The sequence below is a fragment of the Dendrobates tinctorius genome, unplaced genomic scaffold, assembly GCF_039654945.1.
Source record: "Dendrobates tinctorius isolate UK_male_01 unplaced genomic scaffold, ASM3965494v1 ptg000038l, whole genome shotgun sequence".
NCBI lineage: Eukaryota > Metazoa > Chordata > Amphibia > Anura > Dendrobatidae > Dendrobates > Dendrobates tinctorius.
This window is the reverse complement of record NW_027361706.1, coordinates 24,688,094-24,715,219: the sequence shown is the minus strand read 5'-3', so window position 1 is coordinate 24,715,219 and position 27,126 is coordinate 24,688,094. Positions and strand designations below refer to the sequence as shown.

At 45.7% G+C, this 27,126-nt stretch overlaps 1 protein-coding gene across 1 annotated transcript in view; it reads left to right on the top strand.

The window, feature by feature from the left end:
* LOC141088191 (inter-alpha-trypsin inhibitor heavy chain H3-like) overlaps nucleotides 1-27,126 on the top strand; it is an 83,352-nt gene that overhangs the window by 5,974 nt on the left and 50,252 nt on the right. The window contains exons 2-8 of the mRNA XM_073574115.1: nucleotides 9,227-9,393; nucleotides 11,473-11,554; nucleotides 12,180-12,851; nucleotides 12,981-13,106; nucleotides 13,578-13,751; nucleotides 22,677-22,850; nucleotides 23,359-23,455. Coding sequence (XP_073430216.1) covers nucleotides 9,227-9,393; nucleotides 11,473-11,554; nucleotides 12,180-12,851; nucleotides 12,981-13,106; nucleotides 13,578-13,751; nucleotides 22,677-22,850; nucleotides 23,359-23,455 — 1,492 coding nt within the window. The remainder of the gene's footprint in view (nucleotides 1-9,226; nucleotides 9,394-11,472; nucleotides 11,555-12,179; nucleotides 12,852-12,980; nucleotides 13,107-13,577; nucleotides 13,752-22,676; nucleotides 22,851-23,358; nucleotides 23,456-27,126) is intronic.

Sequence of the window (27,126 nt, the reverse complement as noted above, 5' to 3'; positions counted from 1 at the left end):
AAGAATGGTGCAGTGATTCCTGAGTCTCAACTTCTGTTTATACTTTATGCACAGTTCTGATCACACAGATACCTGAAGCTGAGGCTGTGGTTTTTCTTTTTCTGGAGTTCTAGTTCTTTCATACCTGCTCCTTCAGTTTTCCTAAGCAACACACTCCTGCACACAAAATGTCTCCTTGTCTAACGGTGCTAAACCCAGGACCTGGTCATGTGGTCTACCCATGTGACCTTATGGTCATATATGGAAAGCAAGGCTGTTTTGCTAACTCTGAACAATCTCCTGTTAGCAGAATATAATAAGTGCATCACTCTATACATATATATAAACCACTTCTATGTACTGAATTCTAAGGTACATTATCTGCAAAGGGAAATGTGAACATTGTGCAAACCTAATGAGGTAACTGCTAGCTCTGCTACATCTTAAAGGCACATATATAGCAAGCAACTTTGGGGCATTACATCTCTACAGTGTTTCCCTCTGCCCTCAGGTCATCTCTTTAGAGGTCCTCTCTGCCTTAGTGTCCATCTTTTCTCCACTCCTCTCTGCCCTCAGGTCATCTATTCATCATGTTTCTCTGCCCACAGGTCATCTCTTCAGTGTTCCTCTCTGCCCTCAAGCTGTCTCCTCAATACTCCTCTCTGTCTTAGGCTCCATCTCCTCTCTGCCCTAGAGTTCATCCAAGCGCTCCTCTCTGCCCTCAGGCTATTTCCTCGACATTCTGCCCTCAAGCTGTCTCCTTTGTGCTCTTCTCTGCCCTCAGGCCATCTCTTCAGCATTCCTCGCTAGTCCCAGGCCATCTCCTTAAAGCTTCTCTCTTCCCTCAGGCCATCTCCTTAGAGCTTCTCTCTTCCCTCAGACCATCTCCTCAGTGCTTCTCTGTTCGCTCAGGCCATCTCCTCAGAGCTTCTCTCTTCCTTCAGGCCATCGCCTCAGCGCTTCTCTCTTCCCTCAGGCTATTTCCTTAGCGCTTCTCTCTTCCATCAGGCCATCTCCTCAGCGCTTCTCTCTTCCCTCAGGCCATCTCCTCAGCGCTTCTCCCTTCGCTCAGGCCATCTCCTCAATGCTTCAATCTTCCCTCAGGCCATCTCCTCAACGCTTCTCTCTTCCCTCAGGCCATCTCCTCAGAGCTTCTCTCTTGCCTCAGGCCACCTCCTCAGAGCTTCTCTCTTCCTTCAGGCCATTGCCTCAGCGCTTCTCTCTTCCCTCAGGCTATTTCCTTAGTGCTTCTCTCTTCCATCAGGCCATCTCCTCAGCGCTTCTCTCTTCCCTCAGGCCATCTTCTCAACGCTTCAATCTTCCCTCAGGCCATCTCCTCAACGCTTCTCTCTTCCCTCAGGCCATCTCCTCAGAGGTTCTCTCTTGCCTCAGGCAATCTCCTCAGAGTTTCTCTCTTCCCTCAGGCCATCAACTCAGCGCTCATCTCTGCCCTCAGGCTATCTCCTTACTGTTCTCTTCTGCCCTCAGGCCATCTCCTTATCATTTCTATCTGCCCACAAGTTAGTTAGCTAATAGAAATTGTAACATGTATTAAAATGTGTCCAAATGGAAATGACATCTATAATATAACGCTCTAAGCATCACTCTGTCCGAAGCCTTTATAGACTGTGCAAGCGCGACGCGCCTGCGCAGTCTGGCTCCAGACAGAATGAGGCATCCAGAGGTGAGCAGTGTGTATGGCGCCGGAGATGGCGGTACTGTACACACTGAATACCGCCATCTCCAACGCCATACTTATATACTTACCTGACTGGGAGGAGCGTTGCCGCGGAGCTTCTCTTCAGCCGGAGACCGGGGCAGGAGTGCGGCCGCAATCGTGCATGCGCATAGCGCAATTCAGCGCTATTTTACTGAAGACACATTTGCAGTGTGTCTTCTGCAATATGGTGCTGGACAGCGCTATGGGCATGCGCGATTCCGGACGCACTCCTGCCCCGGCCTTCAGCAGAACGTGACAGCGTTGGAGCATAGGAAAGAAGGGTGAGTATAAATGTTTTTTTTTTGTATGTGTGTAGTTTAATAGGGATGAGGGGACCATGCATACCAGGAAAGGGGGGTGAAAGGACCATGCATACCATGAAAGCGGGGTGAGGGGACCATGCATACCATGAAAAGGGGGGTGAGGGGACCATGCATACCAGGATTGAGGGATGAGGGGTTCATGCATACCATGAAAGAGGGGTGAGGGGACCATGCATAGCGCAAAAGGGGGGTGAGGGGACCATGCATACCACGAAAGGGGGGTGAGGGGACCATGCATACCACGAAAGGGGGGTGAGGGGACCATGCATACCACGAAAGAGGGGTGAGGGGACCATGCATATCGCGAAAGGGGGGGTGAGGGGACCATGCATACCATGAAAGGGTGATGAGGGGACCATGCATACCACGAAAAGGGGGATGAGAGGACCATGCATACCACGAAAGGGGGGTGAGGGGACCATGCATACCACGAAAGAGGGGTGAAGGGACCATGCATACCACGAAAAGGGGGTGAGGGGACCATGCATACTACGAAAGGGGGGTGAAGGAACCATGCATACCAGGATTGGGAGGGTGAGGGCACCATGCATACCAAGAAAGAGGGGTGAGGGGACCATTCATACCAGGATAAGGGGGTGAGAGGGCCATGCATACCACGAAAGGAGGGTAAGGGGACCATGCATACCACGAAAGGGGGGGCGAGGGGACCATGCATACCAGGATAGGGGGGTGAGAGGACCATGCATACCAGGATAGGGGGGTGAGGGGACCATACATACCAGGATTGGGGGGTGAGAGGACTATGCATACCATGAAAGGAGGGTGAGGGGGCCATGCATACCAGGATTGGGGGGTGAGGGGACCATGCATACCAGGATTGGGGGTGAGGGGACCATGCATACCAGGATTGTGGGGTGAGGGGACGATGCATACCATGATAGGGGGTGAGGGGACCATGCATACCAGGATAGGTGGGTGAAGGGACCATGCATTCCAGGAAAGGGGGGGTGAGGGGACCATGCATACCAGGAAAGGGGTGTGAGGGGGACCATGTGTACCTGGATTGGGGGGTGAGGGGTAGCATGTATACCAGGATAGGGGGGTGAGAGCACCATGCATACCAGGATAGGGGGGTGAGGGGACCATGCAAACCAGGAAAAGGGGGGTGGGAGGACCATACATATTAGGATAGGGGGGTGAGAGTACCATGCATATGAGGATAGGGGGGTGAGGGGTAGCATGCATACCAGGATAGAGGGGTGAGAGGACCATGCATACTAGGATAGGGGAGGTGAGATGACCATGCATACCAGGATAGAGGGGTGAGAGGACCATGCATACCAGTATAGGGGGTAAGGGGACCATGCATACCAGGATAGGGGTGAGAGGACCATGCATACCAGGATAAGGATGAGGGAGTACCATGCATACCAGGATTGGGGGGTGAGGGGACCATGCATACCAGGATGAAGAATGGGGTGCCATGCATACCAGGATTTGGGGAGGTGAGGGTACCATGCATACCAGGATAGGAATGAGGGGTGCCATGCGTACCAGGATAGGAGGGTGGCAGCACATACCAGGATGGGAGACCATATACCAATAAAAATGCTCGCCACCCGGGCGTAGAACGGGTTCATAGTTAGTTTCTGTATATTCACCTGCAGACCTGACATCACGTGTCCTGTAAGTTCTGTGCTACCATTCAGCGGGCAGTTGGGTCTCTCACTGCCCAATGTCAGATCAAGCAAGAGAGTATCGTGGGTCAAGGTCCTTTAGTCCATATCAGTAGATCAATATTGCAAATAGTGACAGATCCACTTGTTTAGTGGTGATCACAAGGGCAAAACCCTAAGACTGATTCTGAGGGAGGCTCTATTCCAAAACTTACCATGTTTACTAATGACCCGGCTTCTACTGTATTTTTCAGGCTATAAGATGCACATTTTTCCTCCAAAAATGTGGAGGAAAATGGGGGGTGCATCTTATAGTCCAGATGTCATTAATCTGGCTGTGGTGGGGAGGTGGGGGAGAGGTAGTGGCAGAGCAGCGGGTCACAGGAGGCTGGAACCGGCTGCTGCAGCTAACTCCTGTGCCCGCTGCTAAAAAGAAGTAAATATTCGCTCCATTCCATGCCGATGGGCATGGAAAGGAGTGAATATTCATTTCTCTTTAATAGCAAGTGCAGAGATAGCAGCAGCAGCCAGCTTCTTGCAGCTGTCCGGCTTTACAGGGTGCAGGCTAATTAAGGCAATGAATATTCACTGCATTCCACTCCCATAGGCGTGTAATGCAATGAATATTCCTTCCCTTTAGTAGCGGCACACGTGAAAGCTCTGTAGCTGCAGGAACCTGGCGGCTGCTGCTTACACTATGCTCACTAAAAATCAATAAATAAACACTGCACTCCACACACATAGTCCCTGCGAGGAGAACAGTGAGTGTTCCAGCAGCTGTCCTCGGCTGCTTGTAAGCATAAAGCAGCTGCTGGTAGCGGATCAGGACTCTGCGAGGGCGTGCAGGAAAGGTAAGATTTTTTTTATACTGGGGGCCATGCATACCAGGATAGGGATTGGGGCCAATTTTACTAGGATAAGAATGGGGCCATGCATACCAGGATAAGGATGGGGCCATGCATACCAGGACGGAGATGGGGTCCCTGCATACCAGGATAGGGATTGGGGCCAATCATATCAGGATAAGGATGGGGCCATGCATACCAGGATTGTGGGGTGAGGGGACGATGCATACCATGATAGGGGGTGAGGGGACCATGCATAGCAGGATAGGTGGGTGAAGGGACCATGCATTCCAGGAAAGGGGGGTGAGGGGACCATGCATACCAGGAAAGGGGTGTGAGGGGGACCATGTGTACCTGGATTGGGGGGTGAGGGGTAGCATGTATACCAGGATAGGGGGGTGAGAGCACCATGCAAACCAGGAAAAGGGGGGTGGGAGGACCATACATATTAGGATAGGGGGGTGAGAGTACCATGCATATGAGGATAGGGGGGTGAGGGGTAGCATGCATACCAGGATAGAGGGGTGAGAGGACCATGCATACTAGGATAGGGGAGGTGAGATGACCATGCATACCAGGATAGAGGGGTGAGAGGACCATGCATACCAGTATAGGGGGTAAGGGGACCATGCATACCAGGATTGGGGGGTGAGAGAACCATGCATACCAGGATTGGGGGATGAGGGGGACCATGCATACCAGGACTGGGGGATAAGGGGTACCATGCATACCAGGATTGGGGGATGAGGGGTACCATGCATACCAGGATTGGGGGATGAGGGGTACCATGCATACCAGGATAGGGGTGAGAGGACCATGCATACCAGGATAAGGATGAGGGAGTACCATGCATGCCAGGATTGGGGGGTGAGGGGACCATGCATACCAGGATGAAGAATGGGGTGCCATGCATACCAGGATTTGGGGAGGTGAGGGTACCATGCATACCAGGATAGGAATGAGGGGTGCCATGCGTACCAGGATAGGAGGGTGGCAGCACATACCAGGATGGGAGACCATATACCAATAAAAATGCTCGCCACCCGGGCGTAGAACGGGTTCATAGTTAGTTTCTGTATATTCACCTGCAGACCTGACATCACGTGTCCTGTAAGTTCTGTGCTACCATTCAGCGGGCAGTTGGGTCTCTCACTGCCCAATGTCAGATCAAGCAAGAGAGTATCATGGGTCAAGGTCTTTTAGTCCATATCAGTAGATCAATATTGCAAATAGTGACAGATCCACTTGTTTAGTGGTGATCACAAGGGCAAAACCCTAAGACTGATTCTGAGGGAGGCTCTATTCCAAAACTTACCATGTTTACTAATGACCCGGCTTCTACTGTATTTTTCAGGCTATAAGATGCACATTTTTCCTCCAAAAATGTGGAGGAAAATGGGGGGTGCATCTTATAGTACAGATGTCATTAATCTGGCTGTGGTGGGGAGGTGGGGGAGAGGTAGTGGCAGAGCAGCGGGTCACAGGAGGCTGGAACCGGCTGCTGCAGCTAACTCCTGTGCCCGCTGCTAAAAAGAAGTAAATATTCGCTCCATTCCATGCCGATGGGCATGGAAAGGAGTGAATATTCATTTCTCTTTAATAGCAAGTGCAGAGTTAGCCGCAGCAGCCAGCTTCTTGCAGCTGTCCGGCTTTACAGGGTGCAGGCTAATTAAGGCAATGAATATTCACTGCATTCCACTCCCATAGGCATGTAATGCAATGAATATTCCTTCCCTTTAGTAGCGGCACACGTGAAAACTCTGTAGCTGCAGGAACCTGGCGGCTGCTGCTTACACTATGCTCACTAAAAATCAATAAATAAACACTGCGCTCCACACACATAGTCCCTGCGAGGAGAACAGTGAGTGTTTCGGCTGCTGTCCTCGGCTGCTTGTAAGCATAAAGCAGCTGCTGGCACCGGATCAGGACTCTGCGAGGGCGTGCAGGAAAGGTAAGATTTTTTTTTTATACTGGGGGCCATGCATACCAGGATAGGGATTGGGGCCAATTTTACTAGGATAAGAATGGGGCCATGCATACCAGGATAAGGATGGGGCCATGCATACCAGGATGGAGATGGGGGTCCCTGCATACCAGGATAGGGATTGGGGCCAATCATATCAAAATAAGGATGGGGCCATGCATACCAGGACAGAGATGGGGTCCCTGCATACCAGAATAGGGACTGACACCAATCATACCAGGATAAGGATGGGGCCATGCATACCAGGATTGTGGGGTGAGGGGACGATGCATACCATGATAGGGGGTGAGGGGACCATGCATAGCAGGATAGGTGGGTGAAGGGACCATGCATTCCAGGAAAGGGGGGTGAGGGGACCATGCATACCAGGAAAGGGGTGTGAGGGGGACCATGTGTACCTGGATTGGGGGGTGAGGGGTAGCATGTATACCAGGATTGGAGGTGTGAGAGCACCATGCAAACCAGGAAAAGAGGGGTGGGAGGACCATACATATTAGGATAGGGGGGTGAGAGTACCATGCATATGAGGATAGGGGGGTGAGGGGTAGCATGCATACCAGGATAGAGGGGTGAGAGGACCATGCATACTAGGATAGGGGAGGTGAGATGACCATGCATACCAGGATAGAGGGGTGAGAGGACCATGCATACCAGTATAGGGGGTAAGGGGACCATGCATACCAGGATTGGGGGGTGAGAGAACCATGCATACCAGGATTGGGGGATGAGGGGGACCATGCATACCAGGACTGGGGGATAAGGGGTACCATGCATACCAGGATTGGGGGATGAGGGGTACCATGCATACCAGGATTGGGGGATGAGGGGTACCATGCATACCTGGATAGGGGTGAGAGGACCATGCATACCAGGATAAGGATGAGGGAGTACCATGCATACCAGGATTGGGGGGTGAGGGGACCATGCATACCAGGATGAAGAATGGGGTGCCATGCATACCAGGATTTGGGGAGGTGAGGGTACCATGCATACCAGGATAGGAATGAGGGGTGCCATGCGTACCAGGATAGGAGGGTGGCAGCACATACCAGGATGGGAGACCATATACCAATAAAAATGCTCGCCACCCGGGCGTAGAACGGGTTCATAGTTAGTTTCTGTATATTCACCTGCAGACCTGACATCACGTGTCCTGTAAGTTCTGTGCTACCATTCAGCGGGCAGTTGGGTCTCTCACTGCCCAATGTCAGATCAAGCAAGAGAGTATCGTGGGTCAAGGTCTTTTAGTCCATATCAGTAGATCAATATTGCAAATAGTGACAGATCCACTTGTTTAGTGGTGATCACAAGGGCAAAACCCTAAGACTGATTCTGAGGGAGGCTCTATTCCAAAACTTACCATGTTTACTAATGACCCGGCTTCTACTGTATTTTTCAGGCTATAAGATGCACATTTTTCCTCCAAAAATGTGGAGGAAAATGGGGGGTGCATCTTATAGTACAGATGTCATTAATCTGGCTGTGGTGGGGAGGTGGGGGAGAGGTAGTGGCAGAGCAGCGGGTCACAGGAGGCTGGAACCGGCTGCTGCAGCTAACTCCTGTGCCCGCTGCTAAAAAGAAGTAAATATTCGCTCCATTCCATGCCGATGGGCATGGAAAGGAGTGAATATTCATTTCTCTTTAATAGCAAGTGCAGAGTTAGCCGCAGCAGCCAGCTTCTTGCAGCTGTCCGGCTTTACAGGGTGCAGGCTAATTAAGGCAATGAATATTCACTGCATTCCACTCCCATAGGCATGTAATGCAATGAATATTCCTTCCCTTTAGTAGCGGCACACGTGAAAACTCTGTAGCTGCAGGAACCTGGCGGCTGCTGCTTACACTATGCTCACTAAAAATCAATAAATAAACACTGCGCTCCACACACATAGTCCCTGCGAGAAGAACAGTGAGTGTTCCGGCAGCTGTCCTCGGCTGCTTGTAAGCATAAAGCAGCTGCTGGCACCGGATCAGGACTCTGCGAGGGCGTGCAGGAAAGGTAAGATTTTTTTTTATACTGGGGGCCATGCATACCAGGATAGGGATTGGGGCCAATTTTACTAGGATAAGAATGGGGCCATGCATACCAGGATAAGGATGGGGCCATGCATACCAGGACGGAGATGGGGGTCCCTGCATACCAGGATAGGGATTGGGGCCAATCATATCAGGATAAGGATGGGGCCATGCATACCAGGACAGAGATGGGGTCCCTGCATACCAGAATAGGGACTGACACCAATCATACCAGGATAAGGATGGGGCCATGCATACCAGGACAGAGATGGGGTCCCTGCATACCAGAATAGGGACTGACACCAATCATACCAGGATAAGGATGGGGCCATGCATACCAGGACAGAGATGGGGTCCCTGCATACCAGGATAGGGATTGGTGCAATGCATACCAGGATGGTGATGGGGGCCCTGCATACCAGGATAAGGATGGGTCCCTGCATACCAGGATGGGGATGGGGTCAATCATACCAGGATAAGGATGGAGCCATGCATACCAGGACAGAGATGGGGGCCCTGCATGCCAGGATAGGGATAAGGGAGCCATGAATACCAGGATGGGGGATATTAAGTATAGAATTGACCACATTTTTTGCTTCAATTTTTATCCAATTTCTTCCACTAAAATACAATAAACTTGGTAGACACAGTACATTCATTCATATTCAAGTAATAAAACTGTTTGTTCTATTTTTATAGTAACTACATTATTCTCTTTTGTTCAGCCGGTGAATGATATAGAAATCTACAGTATAGACATCAGCAGCTTGGTGACATCTTGCTTTGCCCATAATGTTATCATAAGCAATGCTGTTAATCATGCCAACATATCTAAAGAAGCCATCTTTGATGTGGATCTACCAAAAACAGCTTTTATAACTAATTTCACCATGTAAGTATTACTGGATATTAATTAGCCCTAAAACGTTGGGTTTAACAAGAAATATTATATTAGATTAGCATTTGAATTTAGGAAGTAAGTGATTCCCAAATCAGTAAATTTAGGGTAAGACTACATGGAATATTAATCGTGCATCATGTCCCACAGCAAAATTTTGCAGTATAACGAGGCTCCATCGCAACATAATTAAAGTCTTTGTGGTGACTTTGGGAACTATAACTCAAAAAATCCGGTAGGTTTGTATTTCTGGTAGTTTGCCTATCTGTCATAGCAACGTGCTGGTAGCAGCAAGACTACATTTACTTTAATTATTTTCCAATGTGAAATTGCATTATTGCAAGCTTTGGCAAGAGTTACCATTTAGCCCCAGCCTATTAGTAGCCAAACGGCCATTCAGTTTGTTATAAAAGAAAAGAGGAAAATTGACTAAAAATGAAGAAAATGCATTAGAATTCTATTGCAAATTACACCAAAAACAAAGGTTTTTTTGCATGTTAACAGAAAAGAGCATGGCTAATAAGAGTCATAAAAACAGCCAAAATATATACATTTTTGTTTAAAATGTCTTCAGTTTGGTTTATTAATTTACATAAGAAACAACCAAAGCCAGAGGGTCTAAAGGTCCCGTCTCACATAACGAGATCGTTAGCGAGGTTTTGTGATGCAACAGCGACCTCACCAGCGATCTCGCTACGTGTGACACCTAGCGGCGACTGCATCCCCCCCGCTGGTTATCGCTGATCGTGCTTGAATGTCCTAGGCCATTCTTTGATCGGTGGCGTCCCGCTGGCTAGCATGCATCACTGTGTCTGACGCTGACGAGCAACTTCGTTGGTGACGCAGAACTCAGGAACGCAGGCGGGAGTTGTCAGAATAGCTGCTGTGTGACAAGGTCCCAACGACCGCCGAGGTCGTTATGCGGATCGCCGTATTGTTGCTGCATCGTTGAGTAGATCTACCTGATTGACAGCTTACTAGCGACCATGTAGCGACGTATCAGCGATCCTTACCAGGTCGTATTGTTGTCGGGATCGCTGGAGCGTCGCTAAGTGTAACGGTACCCTTAGTGTTCCACATTCGTATATGACTGCAGAAACTTAGTACAATGTCCATATAGGTGATCTTAAGAAATATAACAACTTGACATTGAGGTCATTAGTCATCAAAATACAGTATATTAAATACAATATTAAATACATTCCAGCTGTCCAAACACTTCTGGGAGGCTCCCAGAAAAAATGACAGAAGATCTCCCTAATGAGTCAGCAATTCTTTTGGGTTCCTCTGAAAACTTTTAGACTTCAGCAACATCTGAAGAGGGTTATATTATCCCTTATTGTGCTTGCTGCCCACACAATGAAAATAGGCAAACCGCATGAATTCCAAGTTCCCAAAAGGGTGTACTTACTATAAAGTGAAGAGAGGTGCTTCTTCCGGGGGACGCCCCCAGAAGAAGCAAGCGGGCGAAACGCGTGTCGGGGTGCAGGGACGGCATCACGGGCTGTAAACACCTCTCTTCACTTTATAGTAAGTACACCCTTTTGGGAACTTGGAATTCATGTGGTTTGCCTATTTTCACTGTGTGGGCAGCAAGCACAATAAGGGATAATATAACCAGAGATTTTGGTGGACACTTTTGGTAATTTAAGAGAAATGCTATTTGGCATAATATAATAGGATTCCTTGGTGTTACTCTTATATGGTATATATATTTCCCTTGTATTTACATAACATAGGATGTGCTTATGATAATTTGCATTTATGTATAATTTATGCCATTGGGCTTAATAACAAGACTTTTTCATTATGATATGTTATATATTTTCCATTGTGATATAGGCATAACCCTTAATGTAAACATGGGTTTTTTTGAGCCAGTAAATGCTGTCCCCTTGGGGTATGTTGTTTGCATTGATTGAAAGTAGCATTTTTATGGATTTTTAATAAATAAATACATTTTTGACATCGTTTATGGTTCTCTTCTGTTGGTGTCAGTTGAAATACTGCCTCCTTTGGTTTGTCAATATATTGGAAAGCAAAAGTGTGACTATTGCACCATTACTTTTTCAGATTCATGTTTTCATTGATAATTGTCTTGTCTCGTCAATGTTTGCCGTTCTTGTGGCAGCCATTTTTTTCATGGATGCCACATGTACCCATTATAATACATGGTGCTGCACATGTCTGTGTGTTTGCAAATCACAAGGGAATATGTCCGTTTTTTACCAGCAGCATGGATGATAAGGGCCATGGCATCCGTGTAAAACATGTACAGCATACGGATGGCATCCATGTGTAAGGGGATGAGAAAACATGTTTATTTTTATGTTGGTACTGCTACACCCTTAGGTGTATTACCAATGTCCAGTTGTGGTACTGCTACACGTCTAAGTTTATTACCATTGACTGTTAAATGTATAATGTATGACATGTATATTGTTACACTAATGTGCACAAGGTTAGGGAAAGTGCATTTGGCAGGGTTGGCCCCTAGATGGGGGGCATGTTAATGTTCACAGTTCGTAGATAGTGTAGATAGTACAAACACATAGTTAATTGTAGGAGGGGCTGCTGCTGGATAAGTTACTGACAGCCTTGAGTTAGAGCAGAGGGCCAGAGGCGCCCATAGGGTCCACACGGGCAATAAGCCCTGGACTCAGCAGCAGTCTCGCCACGTTACAAGTGAGAAGCCCAGCCTTCCTCAGCACCAGCACAGCACAGCAACAGGCCAGTACAGCAGAATGTGGCAACTCATTGCTTGGGCACACACCTTTCAGACTGTGGTGAAATGGTCAGGGGAATCCACAGAAGCAGTAAGTACAGATGGAGAAGAAGCGGGGGCAGTACATCAGAACAGGGCTCATCCTCAGTGGCTACTGACTCCGGCGACTAATGATCTTGTGTCTGGGGCGGAACAGACTGAGGGATGCTTGGCCGTGGCAGAGCTGGACAGAGCGGAACCTGAGAAACTGTCAGGGACGGTCTGTCCTGGGCCCGTGCAGAGTAACTGTAGAACCAGTGCAGGGAAAGAGAAGGAATCTTGTTATATGAAGCCTGTTGTAAATGCTTTGAAGTCTTTGGAAGCGCTGTGCAATGAACCAAGTAAAGATGTCTTTGTTGAAGTTATGATGGACTGTGTCTCAGTTGATGTGAATTATCCTGGAAACGGTCTCCCACTGCATAGGGAGGACCCTGAAAGCGCTGAATCCGGAGACACAGGTATGCTTACTAGCGCACATTTTTCTGTGAGGAGAAGCCAGGACACCAGAGCCCCGGTGTCCTCAGCTACAACTACAGTTCTGGACCTCCCTTACTCATGCGTCATCCATGCGTCATCCGTGTGCTGTACTCGTTTAACATTGCAAAATATAGGAATTGATTTTTCTTTTGCCATACCGGAAAAATATGGATCCAAAATACTGACACCAGTAGCGTTTTTTTCCCTACCGGTATTACGTGTGAAGGGGGCCCTATTCTGTATGTAATTTTCTTGGTGACCTACACGTGACTCAGCGTAAGGTTCTGCCATCATGATATATCTAGTTCTGATAGGAGATCATTTTTTTATCCATCCCCAGGGAAATGTCTCTTTTAAACCATTGTTAGAGCAGCAGCACTCATGTGCCAACTGTGATACCACTGTACTGGATGGAGACTTCACTGTCACCTATGATGTTAACAGAGAAACTCCTGGAAACATACTGGTGGGGTCAATGCTTCCTATTTTGGCAACCTACAGTAGATATTAAATTATTAAAGTAAATATATGATCAGAGAATTTATCAAAATGACTGCAAGCAGCCCAGTAAATGACACATCGCTGGAATCAGGGTCTCTGGAAAATATGAGACAATTTCTGGTGTAAAGCTTAATACACCTGTCTAAAACTTGGTATCCATTGTGTCTTGGTAACCCATGCCCACTCATTCCACTTTAGCTGAGCATTGTGCAATAAAAATTTAGCACAACTTGTGTCCTTTTTGTAATTTATGCATGAATTGAGACTTTTTTGGCCTTCCTTTACAGCAAAAATTGGCATAAAATGGCTTAATGACTGTGGGCCGTTATTACCAGTTATGGAATTTTGCAAGTGATGCTTGGTATGTGTTGGACTTTGCAAATCTCCAGTAGGTATTCCAGCCTAATCAAGTCGTTTTTTTCAATAAGGTGAATGAAACCCTTGGAGAATTCAGGAGAATGCCAAATTGGCCATTCAAGGCAAATACACACTGTACTGTCTGGGTTTTGGCTATGGAGTTGATTATTCCTTTCTGGAGAAGTTAGCACTGGAAAATTCAGGAATCGCCTACCGAATATATGAGGATTCGGATGCAGTTTTGCAGCTCCAGGTAAGTGATTAATAAAACAATAGTCATTTTTAATTGAAATGTTTTCTATGTCACCGGAATATAGTAGGGTCATTTAAAGGAAATGTTGTTTGAAGTTAATAGGACACTTACTCATACCTCTACTTTCATATGCAAAACCATACTGACTGTTTCCTTTTAATTTAGATGACAGACCAGGTCCTTATATAATGCAGCATGGAGAAACAATCCGTGGCTGCTTGATGTTGTTTGTCTTTTGGGTCGATAACCGGGACGGAATACTGAATCCGCTAAGATATTTACCTTTAAGACACTTCATTAATTGGTACTATCTGGTTCAAGAAATGGGTTTCGGTGAGGTTGTAAAACTCCAGAACTTTGCTTTTCATTCTTCATTTGACATTTTTCCGCATTGGGAGGTATTGGGATTTTTCTGGGTGTGAAATGAAACAATATTCTTGTTGGAATAAAAGTCATTTTGGGGTATGTGCACAAGGCACCATTTAGTTGCCAGTGTTTTCCTAGTTGAAGCCGTTTCAGGAAAACGTCAGAAGTCGTTTTCCAGAGGCATCCTCGCCGGTGGGTTTGCCGTCGCTGTCACGGCGGCTTTCACTTTATACTGTACCAGCTTTATTGGTTTGGGAGGGGGCACTCAGAGGATACTACCTGCCTTAAGGAGGCATTATTACTGAGCTAACATGCAAAATTCTCACCTTGCTCCAGGTAACCAATGCTACCAAACTGTACTACTATCTTACAAGACTAACATAACTAAGTAGTGCTGTACTATTAGACTGTTTCCACTCCAAATATGGTTGATATAAGCCATTCAGGTAATAAATGTCATTGATCTGGGCATTCATATCTGGCGAATAGGGGCTTTCCCCGGCAAAATCAGAGGTTTATCATCAGCGTCAAAAAATGGAAATTGGTTCTTAGATAAATAGATAGAAAGAAAGATAATAGATAGGAAGACATATATGTACTAGATGGATAGATAGATAATTAAAAGTTTACATAGCCTGGCAGAATTTTTGCTTTCTTGACCTTTTCTCAGAGAATATGAATGATAACACTAAAACTTTTTCTCCACTCATGGTTAGTGGTTGGGTGAAGCCATTTATTGTCAAACTACTGTGTTTTCTCTTTTTAAATCAGAATGACAACCCAAAACATCCAAATCACCCTATCAAAAGTTCACATACCCTGGTGATTTTGGCCTGATAACATGCACAGAAGTTGACACAAATGGGTTTGAATGGCTACTAAAGGTAACATCCTCACCTGAGACCTGCTTGCTTGTAATCAGTGTGTGTGCATAAAAGCTGAGTGAGTTTCTGGGATCCAGACAGGCTTTTGCATGTTTTATCCAACCACTGACATTTCTGGATTGTGAGTCATGGGGTAAGCAAAAGAATTGTCAACGTATCTACGGGAAAAGGTAGTTGAACTGAATAAAATAGGAAAGAGATACAAAAAGATATCCAAGGAAATGATAATGCCAGTCAGCAGCGTTCAAACTGTGATTAACAAATAGAAAATCAGGCGCTCTGTAAGAACAAAACCATGATCAGGTAGACTAAAGGGGGTTTTACACATAGCAATATCGCTAGCAATATCGCTAAAGCATCATCGATTTGGTGACGCAGAAGCGATATTGCTAGCGATATCGTTATGTGTGATTCTTACCTCCGACCGGCTCCCCCGCTGTCTGCCGTTGATCGCGCTCCATGGACGCGGACGGGAGGACGTCAGGATCGCCGTGTCTGAAAGGTAAATAACGACCGCTGTATCGCTACTGCATCACTTTGAGATCTGCCTGTGTGACAGCTCACTAGCGACCATTTAGCGATGCACCAGCAATCCTGACCAGGTCGTATCGATGTCGGGATCACTGGTGCATCGGTAAATGTAAAGGGACCCTAACAAAAATGTCATCCACAAGTGCCAGGAAAATTTGTTCGGGATGCAAAGAAAAACCCACAAATAACTTCAGCTGAAAGACAGGACTCTCTGAAAACTAGTGGTGTGGCTGTGTCAAGATGCACAATAAGGAGGCACTTGAAGAAAAAGGGGCTGCATGGTCGAGTTGCCAGAAGAAAGCCATTACTGCACAAATGCCACAAAGTATCTAGCCTACAATACGCAAAACAGCACAGAGACAAGCCTCAAAACTTCTGGAACAAGGTAATTTGGAGTGATGAGACCAAAATTTAACTTTCTGGCCATAACCATAAACGTTACATTTGGAGAGAGGTCAACAAGGCCTATGATGAAAGGAACACCATTCCTATTTTAAAACACGGAGGTGGATCACTGTTTTGGGGATGTGTGAGCTACAAAGGCACAAGAAACTTGGGCAAAGTTGAAGGAAAGAAGAAGGCAGCATGTTATCAGCAAATACTGGAGGCAAATTTGCAATCATCATCCCAGAAGCTGCGCATGGGACGTACTTGGACATTCCAACATGACAACGAACCAAAACACAAGGCCAAGTCGATCTGTCATTGGCTACAGCAGAGCAAAGTGAAGATTCTGGAGTGGCCATCTCAGTGTCCTGACCTCAATATCATTGAGCCACTCTGGGGAGATCTCAAGCGCACAGTTCATGCTAGACAGCCCAGGAATTTACAGGAACTGGAGGCTTTTTGTCAATAAGAGTGGGCAGCTTTACCATCTGAGAAAATAAAGAACCTCATCCACCACTACCACAAAAGACCTCAAGCTGTCAGTAATGTTAGAGGGGGCAATACACGGTATTAAAAAATGGGTATGTAAACTTTTGATAAGGTTCATTTGGATGTTTTGGGTTGTCATCATGAGTTAAAAAGAGAAAACACAGTAGTTTGACACTAAATGGTTTCACTCAACCACTAACCATGAGTGGAGAAAAAGTCTTGGTGTTATCATTCATATTCTCTGAAAAAAGGCCAAAAAAGCAAAAATTCTTCCGGAGTATGTAAACTTTTGAGCACAACTGCAGATAGATATGAGATAGATAGATAGATAGATAGATAGATAGATAGATAGACAAAAAAAACAGCAACTGGTGAAAAAAATGTGGTTTGTTAGCCCATAAGGGCGAAATTTCCGTTGTAAAGTGTGAACCCTTCCCAAGCAGTGATTGAATGCAACTGTCAAATATTTAAAGGCAGGGTGATTATTAAAGTGATTGTACAATATTCTAAAAGCATACAAGGATTACATGTGCACACTGAAGATAGCAGTGCCATCTTAGTAAAGGATTGAGAGCATACTGCGCATTCCGCGCTCGCTCAATGTTAGAAATGGGATGTGCAGCGTCTTGAGAACGCACAAGGAGGAAAAACACTGCTGTATAATAATTAGATGCGAAAAATGCCTTATTGACAAGGGCAAATTTGATGATGGCAATTCAAGTGTCACACTCTAAAGACAGGAAATGTTCTAAATTCTAAAAAGGGTACTGAAAACCCCCCAAATTAAACCAGAAAACCCACCATTAGCTGGGGTTGATACATCTTATACAGTATATAAGGAGAGCTATAGCTAATTAAAGACACAGCACTCAGTTTGTAATCCAAAAAGGGTACGCCTAGAAGAGGAGCATAGAGGGAACAATTCCAATAGCCAAGAGTAGAGAAAATACAACACATCCCAAATGAATACATTGTTAGATTAACTTGTCACGACCCTGTTATCAGGTGTTTTGGGACCAGTGGCTCCTTCTCTGTCCCTAACTTTAGGGGCGCCCTAGATCGCCTTGTTCCCCAGATTTCTTCTGAAGGTGACGATGCCAGGGCCACATACCTTACCTTAGCTCTTGAATCCACCTTCAGTTTGTATCCTTCCTCCACCCAGGTGATAGGGGAGTAGTAGTGCATCTTAGTATACCAACAAGGTAGTATGAACAGGGGTAACAGAAAATACCAAACATTCAAATATGCACTCACATATAACAGAGGGAGTGAAAGATGGGGTTAAAACAAAGTAGTAGAAGAAAGGGAATTATTACTGTCACAGATATATCCACCCACCAACTACTCAAATAACTACCAGCAACCTCCAAGCCATGCAGCATTAGCTACTCTGACAATGATCGTTAGCCAGGACCCAGATTATATAGAGGATGGGAGTCGCTAACAGTGCACAGCTGAGAGGCTTAGCTCCATGAGTGCTCAACAGAGCAGATAAACCCCTGTACTAACCAAAGAAATTAACAAGATGTAATAAGAAGGTGAAGTGCTTCTATTCAGCACAGGAGTAGGAGAACTCAGACACTGCGGTCTTCTGGCTACTCTGTGTCGTGGTAAACCCGTGACATAACTTTTTATTAAGGAGGCAATAAATTTCAAGGGGTAGTGTTCCTTGTGTAAGATGAGTCATCATGTATATTTGACAGTCACATTCAATCACTTTAGAAGCAAAAAGTCTCCATTATGGGCTAATAAACCAGTTTTTTGCCATATGTCTTTCAAGTGCTGCCTGCAGTTGCTGTTTTTTTTTTATCTGGGTGGTTTGGCTTTTGCCAGTGAGGCTTTGCACCATAGGTTCTCTTGGTGCTGCTCCTGCTTTTTCTGGATGGATGGATTCAGAGGTACAGAGAGAAACATAAAGTGCATGTATACTAATGCCAGAAGCCTCGCCAACTAAATGGAGGAATTGGATTTAATATTGTTGGAACATAATTATGACATGGTGGGGATATCTGAGACATGGCTGGACGAGAGCCATAACTGGACGGTTAATTTACAGGGCTATAGTCTGTTCAGAAATGACCGTACAAATAAACGCGGGGGAGGCGTGTGTTTATATGTAAAATCATCCTTAAAACCCATCCTTCGTGATAATATTTATGAATCTAATGAAAATGTAGAGTCCCTGTGGGTAGAGATAAGGGGAGGGGGGAAAAATAATAAATTACTGATAGGGGTTTGTTATAAGTCTCCAAAAATAATGGAAGCAGCAGAGAATATCCTCATAAAGCAAATAGATGAAGCAGCGACTCAAGGAGAAGTCATTATGATGGGGGACTTCAACTACCCTGAAATACATTGGGGAACCGAAACCTGCAGTTCCAGCAAGGGTAATAGGTTTTTGACTACTATGAGAGACAATTACCTTTCACAACTGGTTCAGGACCCAACAAGAGGGGGGGCACTGCTAGACCTAATATTAACCAACAGGCCAGACCGCATATCAAATGTAAGGGTTGGGGGTCACTTGGGTAATAGTGATCACAAATTAATAAGTTTTCATGTATCCTTTAATAAGATGTGTAGTAGAGGGGTTACAAGGACACTAAACTTCAGGAAAGCAAATTTCCAACGGATGAGAGATGATCTTGGTGCAATTAACTGGGACGATATCCTGAGACATAAAAATACACAAAGAAAATGGGAGACGTTTATTAGCATCCTGAATAGGAGCTGTGCACAATATATACCGTATGGGAATAAACATGCGAGAAATAGGAGGAAACCACTATGGCTAAATAGAGCTGTAAGGGGCGCAATAAGGGACAAAAATAAAGCATTTAGAGAATTAAAGCAGGTAGGTAGTGATGAGGCATTAACTAAATACAGAAGATTAAATAAATTCTGTAAAAAGCAAATCAAGACAGCAAAGATTGAGACAGAAAGACTCATTGCCAGAGAAAGTAAAAATAATCCCACAATATTCTTTAACTACATAAATAGTAAGAAACTAAAAAATGATAGTGTTGGCCCCCTTAAAAATAGTCTGGGTGAAATGGTGGATGATGATGAGGAAAAAGCCAATATGCTAAATGACTTTTTTTCAACAGTATTTACACAAGAAAATCCCATGACGGATAACATGATCATAAAAATAATAACCTGAGGCTGAAAAGAGCGGTAGAACAGGACAGTGCCGCAGTCAAGGGAGAAGTGAATACAACACCAGTGAATGAAACTATTTAAAGCATTTTTATTATCTGCCTCCCAGGCGCGTTTATAATATTTTTTCTATATACTATATACCGTACTATGGGCTACTGTATGTGATTATTGTTATGCTGTAATGTCTATTGTCTGTACAAATCCCCTCTGAAATGTAAAGTGCTGCGGAATATGTCGGAGGCGGAGCTATAGAAATAAAATTTATTATTATTATTATTATGTTTATTCACATAGTGGACACGCATATTACTGCGTCTAATACGAACATTCCATAGATATTCTTTACAGACATTCTTTACAGATAATTGCTTTCAATATTTCGCTGGCTATCAAGCCTTTCTTCTGGTCTGAACATGCCCCACTTCCGTCCTTAGTGCTGGACGACGCATGCGCACATACACAGATGTCTCATACATCGTTTATTTCTCTTTGCTTTTTCTGACATGCCACACTTCCATCCTGACTGATGGTCTGCTCACGCGCCTTTACCACTAGCTTATCTTTTCAGCTGCTCCACATTTTCCTGATTAAAATGCTTTAAATAGTTTCATTCACTGGTGTTGTATTCACTTCTCCCTTGACTGCGGTGCTGTCCTGTTCTACCGCTTATCCTGCTTAGATGTTTGTCATCTGGAATTGATTGCTTCACAATAATGGTGGTGTATATAATACGGTTTTTATGGACTTGGTTTCATTTGGCAAAAACTTTGTTTTTCCTTTCCTTTTTCTAGAATCTTATCATTATCCTCACGGTTACACAGGTATATACATATTTTTTTTACATATTTTTTTCCTCTTTCTATACCACACTGGTGATATACCAGAAAATGCCTTAGGTTCTAGTGAATTTCTTGACCTTTTTGTCAATATATATTTTTTTCTGCTCAATGTGAACTGCCTCCAATGATGGATATCAGAACTATCTATAACTTTGCTATTTGAGTGATATGTCTACAATATCATAGATTTAATATTTATATATAAATATGTATCAGTCAGCAATTCATTTATTTTGTATAATAATTCATATTTTGTATAATAATTCATATTTTGAATAATAATTCATATTTTGTGATTAGGTGTTTAATTTTTTGTTTTACCTAGATAAGATACCCTTGAAAAAGGCTAGTAAAGCCGAAACGTTGGGTGATTTGTGTGACTGTTATTTTCAATAAAATAATCAAGCATATCAAAAAAAGCTCTTTTCAGCCTCAGGTTATTATTATTATTTTTATTATCAGAATTCTGTTCTTCCTGACGGCTTGGTTGTATCTTTCCCATTTATCATCATATATGGATAACATGATCAGGGAAAAAAATTTCTCCGTTATATGTCACCTGCTTAACTCAGCAGGAAGTATGGCGGCGTCTAAAAATCACTAAAATTGACAAATCCCGGGGATCGGATGGGATACACCCCCGAGTACTGCAGGAATTAAGCACAGTCATAGATAGACCATTATTTTTAATCTTTAAAGATTCCATAATAACAGGGTCTATACCACAGGACTGGCTTATAGCAAATGTGGTGCCAATATTCAAAATCCTGGAGGGTTTTCTAAGAGATACTATACTGGAGTATCTGGAGAAGAATAACCTTATGACCCAATATCAACATGGGTTTACAAGGGACCGTTCCTGTCAGACTAATCTGATAAGCTTTTATGAAGAGGTAAGTTCTGGACTGGACCAAGGGAATGCAGTGGACGTGGTGTACATGGACTTTTCAAAAGCTTTTGATACGGTGCCACACAAAAGGTTGATACATAAAATGAGAACAATGGGGATAGGGGAAAATATGTGTAGGTGGGTTAAGAGCTGGCTCAGGGATAGGAAACAAAGGGTGGTTATTAATGGAGCACACTCGGACTGGGTCACGGTTAGCAGTGGGGTACCACAGGGGTCAGTTTTGGGCCCGCTTCTTTTTAACATATTTATTAATGACCTTGTAGGGGGCATAGAGAGTAGAATTTCAATATTTGCAGATGACACTAAACTCTGCAGGGTAATCAATACAGAGGAGGACAATTTTATATTACAGGAGGATTTATGTAAACTAGAAGCTTGGGCTGATAAATGGCAAATGAGCTTTAATGGGGATAAATGTAAGGTCATGCACTTGGGTAGAACGAACAAGATGTATAATTATGTGCTTAATTGTAAAACACTGGGTGGGCAAAACAGTCACTGAAAAAGACCTGGGTGTATGGGTGGACGACAAACTCACATTTAGCGGCCAGTGTCAGGCAGTTGCTGCAAAGGCAAATAAAATAATGGGATGCATTAAAAGAGGCATAGATGCTCATGAGGAGAACATAATTTTACCTCTATATAAGTCACTAGTGCGACCACACTTAGAATACTGTGTACAGTTCTGGTCTCCGGTGTATAAGAAAGACATAGCTGAACTGGAGCGGGTGCAGAGAAGAGCGACCAAGGTTATTAGGGAACTAGGGGGTCTGCAATACCAAGACAGGTTATTACACTTGGGGTTATTTAGTTTGGAGAATCGAAGGCTTAGGGGTGATCTTATTACAATGTATAAATATATGCGGGGACAATACCAAGACCTTTCTAATGATCTTTTTACTCTTAGACCTGTTACGGGGACAAGGGGGCATCCTCTACGTCTGGAGGAAAGAAGGTTTAAGCATACTCACAGATGCGGATTCTTTACTGTAAGAGCAGTGAGACTATGGAAGTCTCTGCCATATGATGTTGTAATAAGTGATTCCCTACTAAAATTTAAGAAGGGACTGGATGCCTTTCTTGAAAAATATAATATTACAGGGTATATACACTAGTTTCCTTAATATTGCGTTGATCCAGGGAGCTAGTGTGATTGCCGTATGTGGAGTCGGGAAGGAATTTTTTTCCCCAAAGTGAAGCTTACTGTTTGCCACATGGGTTTTTTTTGCCTTCCTCTGGATCAACATGTTAGGGCAAGTTAGGATAGGATATGGGTTGAACTAGATGGACTTAAAGTCTCCCTTCAACCTTAATAACTATGTTACTATGTTATGAGTAGCTCATTCTTGTTTTTCAGGGATTTTATAATGAAATAGCAAACCCAACTCTGCTGGACATTGAAATGAAATATTCCAAGAATGCCACCTCCAATGTCACTCAGAACATCTTCAAGCAATATTTCGATGGAAGTGAAATTGTTGTCGCTGGACAGATAACAGATAACAACCTAAATTCTCTTACTGCAGAAGGGGTAGGTTCCAGCAGAACTGATGCTCTTTCTTGATAGCAACAAAATTGTATGTACAGCGAAAATGCAATTTACACATTTGTTGTGGTGGTGGTTTCTAAACTTGCTATAAAGTTTATAGAACTTCTAGGAAAAAAAGAATGAAGCCCTAAATGTCATATTCAGTCATCTTAAAGAGGACCCATCACTTACAATAAATATGTATTTTTTACCTGGTGTATATGGCGCTGTTCTCCTGAATCTTATATGGCTTATTTTTTGCTCATGCTTCTACGTTCTTGAGATATGACCCCTTCTTCTTGTCTTCTTGGCAAACAGTTTGTGGTGCTCAAGAAGATGCCTACAAAGACCAGTTAAGGGCTGGCTGAATAGACTGGATTTATATACAGAATAACCATAAGTTATATATTGCCTAGAGTAGGCGACTTTTCCAGAGCTTTTTACAAATCATACAAAAGAAGGAAAAACCTTATGCCATAAAATCAATAATTTTATTATAAATGATTAAAAGGCATTGAAATACAATGCAATATTGGTGGGAATAAGTACAATAAACAACAAGGCACAAAAACAGGTACAGAAAGTAAGCTCAAAATTAGAGCATGAATGTACAAAAATTATTAATATATGCCCATTTTATTTAACATAATGTAAAGAGTGAGCAGCAGTAAAAAGTTAAATGGATTCATGTATATTCAAAATTAGATGCGTTATAGAAATTAATCGTGGTGCCCAAAAAATGTACACATGTGGGTGATACAGCCACAGAACATCATAGATACGTTTTTTTTTCTGAAATGATTTGAGTTAAACCAAACCCATAGCAAATTATGATTTACAAAGAATATGTCCTTCTAAACTTAAAGAGATTTTGTCTCCAGGTGTTTGATGCCCCATCTGAGACCAGCATGATATATGGTCAGAGACCCCGAATGACCGCGAGACGTCGCGATCCCGCGAGAACAGACGCCATCACGGTCATTCTCGCAAAGGATTACTGGGACAGAGAGCGTGGAGAGAGGCGGGAAGGCTGCGCGGGACGCCGGATGGTAAGAATAACAATATTTTTTATTATTTTACATCCGATCTTTTACTACTGATGCTGCATAGGCAGCATCAGTAGTAAAAAGTTGGTCACACTGGTCAAACACTATGTTTGACGAGTGTGACCAACCTGTCAATCAGTTTTCCAAGTGATGCTCCAGATCGCTTGGAAAATGCTAGCATTCTGCAAGCTAATTACGCTTGCAAAATGCTAGTTTTTCCGCGAGAAAATTGCGGAATGGAATCCGGAATTCTCGCGGTAATTTCCATGAGAGTTCCGCTACTTGTGAACGTAGCATTATACTTTTCCTCTGATTGTTCCACTCCAGAGGGGGGCTGGGGAGGGCACAGCCTAAAGGAAGCCCTCCATGACTGCAATGGGCGGGCAAGTTTTAAATTTGTTATGGCCGGTTCGAAATGATTGCCTGGGATGGGCCAGGGGAGGAGTTCGGGGTGGGGGCAGCCTGGATAGTGGGGGCAGCCTGGATAGTGGGAAAAGTGCGGGAAAAGCCACACTTCATCATCGGTAGCAGAGGAGAGAAGACCCACCTGTCAGCTCACAGGAAGATGGAGACCGTGGAGCAGCTGTTTTCTAGACTTCAAGATGCAGCCCGTTCCAGGAGGGGAGGTTGGCTCCAAACACAGCTGTCCTCCCTCCTCAGGGTGGCGGATCCAACAGGAACCAGCCGGCGTGGAAGAAGGACCCGGCCCCCTGAAAGGCTGTCACCGGAGGTGACAGCGCGCAGCAGGCGACGGCTGCGGAGCCCCTCCAGGGACCCTGCGGGCGGAACAAGCGCCGGGGCTGCTTCCCCTCTCAGCGCCCGTCCCGGCAGGAATCCGCCCAGCCAGTCTGTGAGCGCTTGTAGCCGAAGACCGGGAGCCGCACAGGAACACTAGGCCAGACTGGATGAGACGTCGCGGGCGGGAGCCGAAGCATTGCGGGGCACGGCGGCGCCTAGCCGGCCCCTGGGAGAAGGAGCAGGCCGCGGCAGGTCTCCTTCACAGCGGCGAGGACGGCAGTGGGCGGCGCCAGGAGGGACGGCGGCAGCAGGTGATGCGGCAGGTGCCCCCTGTGAAGAGTATCGCTCCGGGGTGCCTGCCAGTCGGGGCGCCAGACGGAGTGGCGCGACGGGCAGGAGGGGGCAGTGTGAAGATGCCCTGCCTGGCCCCAACGCAGCATGGAGGGCAGAGGGAACGACGGGCGGGAGGGAGCAGTGTGAGGACTCCCTGCCTGGCCCTAGTACAGCACGGAGGGCAGAGAGAGCGGCGGGTGGGAGGGGTCAGTGTGAGGATGCCCTGCCTGGTCCCAGCACATCATGGAGAACAGGGAGCGGCGGGCAGTCACGAGCTGTTGTCCGGCAGTCGGCCGGAGGATGCTAAGGACCGGTCAGGCTGGTCCGGGTCCAGGGACCGTCGCAGGTCCCGCTCAGGCGGGAGTTCCAGAGAGCACCTGGATTCGCGAGCTTGGGTCCCCCCTGGTGACGAGGAGGCCAGGGGCATGGGCCTTGAGCAGTGGAGCGTGCATCGGGATCACGGAGGACGTCAGGATTCTGGATATCCAGCTGGCGGGGACACAGCACCCGCGCAGCTATGTGAGTATGGCTCTATGTCTTGTCTGTTGCCCGCAGGGGCTGTATTGCAGGATGTTGGGGGTAGGATGGGGGATGCTAGAGAGCAGGGGGGCTTAGTGGGCCTACCGGGGCTGAAGTGCCCGGGCTGAGGGATATTTTGGACAATATGTCACAAATATTGAGGAGACTGGAAGGGGGGGTAGTTGGGGAAGCAGCTCCATCCCCGGCGGGGGCATGGTTAGTGGGTCGCGGTTCCGGCAACCAGCCAGTAGGTGAGGCGCTACGCTCGGTCGAATGCGACGCGGGGGCATCGGCGGGGGTATCTGTCTCGGTGCAGACGGAGACAGATAAGGATGATAAGATAAAACTGGACGATAGGGCTAAGGGGGAGGTTTATGTGTGTTTTGAGGGTCCTTTGGGTGCCCATTTAGAGAAAGTAGTGAAAGAAAAGATCTGGTGGGATGAGTACGTGGAGATATTTTCCCTTCTTCCATTGGAAAAATTTGACCTGGATAAGGGGAAGAAGGATGATAGTAAAAAGGAAGAGGAGGAAGAGAGGAGGTGGCGACTGATTCCACAGACTTTTGTGAACTGGATGCAGGCATTCGCTATTTTCGCAAGTGTCATAGGTGAAAAGTCTCCGGACGATTGCTCTGGTTTGTTTTGTTATTTAGATGCTATTGGGGAGGCGCACCGTATTTATGGGGGGCAGGCGTGGCTGCGATATGACGAGCAGTTTAGACAGAGGAAGGCGGTAAGGCCAGAGATAAAGTGGATCAGAAGGATATCGGGCTGTGGCTGAAGGTGATGGCTCCGGTGAGGTATGGGCAGTCCTTTCACGGGAGCGGGGGCGGCGGCAGTCAGCAAGCAGGTCACGGAAGCAGTGGTCAGGCAACCCAGGGAGGAAGAGAAAAGTCGGGTACATGCTGGCAATTTAATGATGGGCAGTGTAAGTACGGGAACAGCTGCAAGTTCAAGCATGTGTGCTCACACTGCAATGGCAGCTCGCACGGGGCTTCAAAATGTTTTAAAAAAGGAAAAGGTAAGCCGAACGTGGGTGCCGGTCAAGGGGGAGAGTCCGGTGAGAGTTCAAGAGATGGCCCCCTTTCTAAATAGGTACCCAGCTCGGGCGGAGGCAAGTGTTCTTTGGAATGGTTTTGTTGAGGGCTTCAAGATTCCACCTCCCGGCCACGTGGTTCCTGTTTCGTTCAAAAATTTGCGTTCGGCAATGATGCATGCGGAGGTGGTGGATGCGAAGTTAAAAAAAATAAGTGGAATTGGGTAGGATGGCTGGTCCGTTCCCCACAGCTCCGGTAGCGGGTGTAGTTGTTTCCCCTTTGGCGGTAGTTCCGAAGAAGGAGCCGAACAAGTTTCGTTTGATTCAGCATTTGTCATACCCAAAAGGTTTGTCAGTTAATGACGGTATTGATAGAGAGTTGTGTTCCGTGGAGTATACCTCCTTTGATACGGCGGTGCTTTGGGTGCGTCGGTATGGTTCAGGGGCTCTGTTGGCAAAGGTAGACATTGAGTCCGCGTTTCGGTTACTGCCGATTCATGCAGAAAGTATCCCGCTGTTGGGTTGTTTTTGGAACGGGAGTTTCTACCTCGATAGGTGTTTGCCGATGGGTTGGGCGATTTCGTGTTCATTGTTTGAGATGTTTAGT